General features: G+C 36.5%; 1 protein-coding gene across 1 annotated transcript; it reads left to right on the forward strand.

Annotated features, from left to right (window-relative positions):
* Positions 1-882: 882 nt before the first annotated feature.
* On the forward strand, positions 883-5,053 carry LOC141620047 (uncharacterized). The gene is made up of 3 exons (XM_074437020.1): positions 883-1,070; positions 1,949-2,014; positions 4,684-5,053. Exons 1-3 carry the CDS (start codon positions 883-885, stop codon positions 5,051-5,053), a joined length of 624 nt encoding a protein of 207 aa, XP_074293121.1.
* The last annotated feature ends 504 nt before the right edge of the window (positions 5,054-5,557 follow it).

Consider the following 5,557-nt stretch of genomic DNA (forward strand, 5'->3'; position numbering starts at 1 on the left):
GAGTATTGGCAAAAGGTGAAGTGGACCTGCGCGTGGGCAATGGAGCAAGAGTTGCTGCTTTAGTTGTAGGGACATTTTATTTAGAATTGCCAAGTGGCTTAGTTATTGAACTGTATAATTGTTATCATGTACCTACCATTAGCAGGAATATTATTTTCGTTTCTTGTTTTGACTTGAAAGGTTTTGATATTTTAATAAAGGACAAAAGTTGTTCCGTTCCGCTAAATGGTATTGTGTATTGTCAAGCTTATATTTATGATGGCTTGTATGTTCTTAATTTAACTAAGCAGGTTTATAACATTAATAATGCAAAGAGATTGAAATCTAAGGATCCTAATCCTACTTATCTGTGGCATTGTCGACTTGGCCATATAAATGAGAAACGCATAAAAAAGCTCCATAAAGATGGACACTTGGATCAGTTTGATTATGAATCATACGATATATGCGAATCTTGTTTACTTGGGAAGATGACAAAGACGCCTTTCACTGGTTATAATGAAAGGGCGGCAAACTTGCTAGGACTAATACATTCTGATGTATGTGGTTCGATGAGTCACAGAGATAGGGGAGGATATCAGTACTTCATCACTTTTACTGATGATTTCAGCAGGTATGGCTATGTGTATCTCATGAAACACAAGTCAGAATCGTTTGAAAAGTTCAAAGAGTTCCAATATGAAGTACAGAATCAATTGGGCAAGACAATTAAAGCCATTTGATCTGATCGAGGTGGTGAATATTTGAGCCAAGATTTCAGTGACCATCTTAGGAGCTATGGAACTGTTTTGCAACTCACTCCTCCAGGTACACCACAATGGAATGGTGTTTCTAAAAGGAGAAATCGAACCTTATTATATATGGTTCGGCCTATAATGAGTCATGTATATCGCCATATATCCTTCTGGGGCTATGCACTTGAGACTTCAGCATTTACACTTAACAGGCCGGTGTCCGTCAAAGTCAGTTGAAAAGACATCGTATGAGATATGGACAGGAAATGTTCCTAAGCTGTCTTTTGTGAAAATTTGGGAATGTGAAGCTTATGTTAGGAAATTGATTCCTGAAAAGTTAGGACCCAAATCTGACAACTGCATTTTTTTGTAGGATATCCAAAGGAAACTAAAGGGTATTACTTCTATAATCCTTCTGAGCACAAAGTGTTTATGGCTCGAAATGGAGTCTTTTCGTAACACCCCTGATTTTGGGCTAAATTAAAATTAACTTTTACATATAAAACTCACCGAAATACAGAGATATTATAATTAATATACAAAGTTTTTCTTACAAAATGTCTCTTAAAACAAAATATACAAAATGAACTAAAACTTTTACAAACACTTTAAATAAAATCTTTTCTTGAAATAAAATCATTTTTGAACAGCAGCGGAAGACCTGAAAGCAAAACCAGAAGACAGAAAGGACTACCTCCATGACGAGTAGCTCCAAAGGGAGAAAACACGTCAACCGGAAAGCTGAGTAACAGATAATACCTCAATATAAGCAGCTTAGTTTTGCTCATGGCGTGGGAACATACACATGTTAAAATAAAAATAAACACAAAGTATAAGAAAAACACTCCCCATAACCTAACCTGAACCTCAAACCAACTCAGTTCTATTTCCATAATATACTACACTCTCTCGTCTCAATAATTAACTAAGTCTCGTCTCATTACTCCGTCTCACTCATTACTCTGTCTCATAATATACTAATCCAATGTAACCACGTATCGTATTCTCATCGTCGCTCCTAAGCCAAGGACAAGGGGTGAGTGAACTGGCGGATAAGACAACGAAACAATATTTCCATCTCAATGTCAATTTCAAACTCATAATATAACTTAATAACCAGGTCACTCTGGACCGTAAACACAATATGGCACAACGGCCTCATAACTCAATACCAGTAACCAATATCCATCTCAATATCAATGTCATAATGTCAGATGTTCTGTTCAGAATTGCTCAACACTTAGAGTACAAGACTCTAAGCTACCCACCCACGAGTCAAGGTAAAAAAAAACGACTATTAACAATACAATCACAGGTAAAATCCCAAATTCACATTGTCTCAGGCCAATGGGAAAATCATCGTCTTTCAATTCTTAGTCAACTCGCAAGATTAGCGGCCATTAAACAATGAACCAACATCGATCATGGCTACTAAACTAAATTATTTATAACTCCACAAATTAATTCCATGACTAATATACACCATCCAATTCAACGTACACCACTTAGATGCTTTTAAGCGTCCAAGTTCTTACCCAACTTCGACTATCAACGAGCTTTCGTCTCCGTAGAATCGCAAACCCATAAATAAAAACAACCCCTCTCACAACAAATAGAATATTTGTTTGACAACGTTAATATATGGATGTTGATGAAAAAACAAATCTTATTTTTAACCTTACAAGTGTACAAGTAGTCGCGTAATATTGCAAGGGTCGAACCCTAGGGACGGTATTATGGCTCTAGAATCGTTTGATTATCTACTAGCTTAGTTCAATCTAAAGTGAGGAGTTGATTTTAATACTAACTAAGAGATTTAGGCTAAAGCAAAGAAAAGTAAAGTGATTATGATATAGGACGATGATAGGGAAAGAACTAGGATGTCCGGATTCACTTATATAGATAAAGGAGGGGTCAAACATAGATTAACAACATCCAAGAGCAACACAAAGGAAAGACCAATCTCTCGATGTGGGCTAACTCTAGGCTAAGATCGATTAAGTTCTCACTCAATTAACCAAACCCGAAGTTTTATCATATAATTTCCTAGGTACTAGTCAAGCTCTCACCTAACAAGTAGAAAAATATAGTAAAAACACCTAAACTCTCATTCAAGTATTTTCACAAATACCTTATGTGCATGATAGAAGTAACAAGCATATACTCAAGGGTTATAGTTTTTCTATGTCAAAACCCAACCTTATAACTCTATATAAGATCCCCCTCCATCCTAGTATGAAACTACTCACACATGTTTACAATAACAAAGGTAAAGGATGAGGATTTTAGCATGGAACAAGCAAAGGAAAACATGATTTCAAAGTAAACTAATTAAGCAACTTAAATATGTAAACAATTGAAGGATGAACAATAATAGAGAAGGGATTATACCAATATTGAAGACAAAGTTGCAATCTTTCATTAAATAGAAAAAAAATCTTCACCAATCTTCAATTAACAACCCAATACTAAATGTAAATAATTAATAACAATCTAATTCTAAGCTAATCTATGAAGTAATTAATATTTGATTAAGGAAAGATTAAGGATTTGATTAAGGGTTTGCCTAAGATTAGGGAAATAATTTCAGATCTAGGGTTGTGTTTACAATTGATTAAGGGAGGGGTATTTATACTATCCCCTTGAATTAAACATAAAGAGAAAAGAACAAAGCCCAATTCGCGTATATGGTTCCTGTGCCGGCACACCGGCTGCCGGCCTCCCTGCCGGCAGCGAGTTCTTCCTTCAAAATGTATAGAATTGACTTGGGTGTGTTCCCTGTCGGTGGACCGGCTGCCGGCCTGCCGGCAGAGAACACCCCTTGCCGGGTTCCTTTACTTCAATTCTTCAATATGCTGGTGCGTGTGCCGGTGGACCGGCTGCCGAGTTGCCAACCGGCAGCAAGTTCTTCTCCATTTTGCTTCAATTCTTTCCTCCAAATTGTCTAAGGCATTGGGGGGTTCCCTGCCGGTGGACCGGTTGCCGGTCTGCCGGCAAAGAACACTTCTTCAACAATTCTACCTTCTCTTCTTCATGCTTACTCATCAAACTGTCTTACTTGCTCCGATTTCTCTATAACCGCCTCAAATCCTGCAAGAGGGGCACAAAATCATAGACGCGGATATCGGACACAAAATGCAAGATAAGACATACAAAACCGACTCGATCGGAATCGGAATACATGAAAGTAGAAGGGAAATTCGGTGCAAATAATCGTATATCAATGGATACTACTATATACACAATAATATTCACAATAACGTATCATCAATAATTACCAACACAATTATTTCAGCACATACATCATATTATATCGAGCAAATAACAATTAGCGAGTATATCATACAACCCCGAACAATATTAATAATAATAGGATACGATAGAATCGGTCACCTTAAAGTTTGCTCAGACCGACTTAAAATAATGAACGATAATCTACAATAGTGAAAGAAGCGGACGATGATCGACAATATAACTGTGTATGAGGGACGATTGACAGTACAAATAATGGACGAGCATGAAATATTGTGGCTTATTGTCACCCACTAACATAGGAGATACATAAAATTTTAGGTAATAAGTGAGAATTGTGATTGATGATGGAGGCGTAAAAGCTTATAAGGCAACAGAAACAATGGGCAAAGATATATATGGTAGGCAATCATGCTAGGGTTTGCTATTAGTAAGGAATAATATGGAATTCCTATTTTATATAGAACTAATATACATAAAGATCAATACGGTCAAACTAGAAGAACATAACATATAATATACTTTCTTCCAAAATAAGTAAACCTTTTTTTTTCAACAAAAATTATTTTACATTTTAAAGAATTACAGTATTGGGGGATTACAATCTTCCTTCTTAAAAGGAACTTCGTCCCAAAGTTCGAGTTTATAAAATAAAATCAAAGTTAGGAATTTGAGTGGTATTACACTTTTTGGAAAGAGAATTCTTGTCCAAAGGGAATAGTGGGAGTAAGGTTGATCTTGAAGAGGTTCAAGATGTGCAGGTATCCCTTACGCCTACTGAGGCGGTAGAGGAGAGGTTAGACTCACGAGATGTCATAGTCTCACAATCTGTACAAGATACACCCATTTCTGAGGATGTTGTCCCTCGTAGGTCTACAAGATCTAATTTTGGTAGGGACCCTGACAGGTATCATGATCTATACTTGATAGAAAATGATGAACCGTCATCTTACAAGGAACCAATGATGGGCCCAGACTTTGAGAAATGGCTTGTAGCCATGAACTTCGAAATGGATTCCATGTATCGCAATCAAGTATGGACTTTGGTTGATCCCCATTCACCCTAGATAAATGAATTAGATACTCATGATAAGAGAATTAACAACAACAATAATAAGAGAAGACATAATTAAAAGCATGTAATAAGAATAATTAAGCAATAGAATAAACTTGATTGAATAACAATTGAAGAATGATTAAGTACCGTAGCAAAATAAGGTAGAACGAGTTGTAGATTCGAAAGTAATAGCAATAAAACTAAACTAAGGGTTTTCAGGAGTTTTAAGGGTAAAATAAGACGTAAAATACAATAGGGCACGAATTGGGTATTTATACTAAACATAAACTGATTTAGGAAACTTGCGTGAAAAGTCATCAGAAAATAGGATACTCGATCAAGTGTAAGTGCACTCGATCGAGTACACACCCACTCGATCAAGTATAGAACAACTCGATCGAGCATCTCCATTTCTCAGCTCTTTCTCGTGTAATCTTCTTCTTCACTTCTCTTCCTTTGTTCCTCTAGATTTCCGTGTCATGCTTCGTGTATTCCTTCATGCCATCTCCGCGGT

The sequence above is a fragment of the Silene latifolia genome, chromosome X (assembly GCF_048544455.1).
Source record: "Silene latifolia isolate original U9 population chromosome X, ASM4854445v1, whole genome shotgun sequence".
In the NCBI taxonomy this organism is placed as follows: Eukaryota; Viridiplantae; Streptophyta; class Magnoliopsida; order Caryophyllales; family Caryophyllaceae; genus Silene; species Silene latifolia.

What these genes read in the sequence shown, in the direction of transcription:
- LOC141620047 (XM_074437020.1), top strand. Translation starts at nt 883, where the DNA reads ATGTATATCGCCATATATCCTTCTGGGGCTATGCACTTGAGACTTCAG. An exon ending in AGGAAATTGATTCCTGAAAA is followed by an intron (nt 1,071 to 1,948) that starts GTTAGGACCCAA and finishes TCATAATGTCAG; the next exon opens with ATGTTCTGTTCAGAATTGCT. An exon ending in CTACCCACCCACGAGTCAAG is followed by an intron (nt 2,015 to 4,683) that starts GTAAAAAAAAAC and finishes CTTTTTGGAAAG; the next exon opens with AGAATTCTTGTCCAAAGGGA.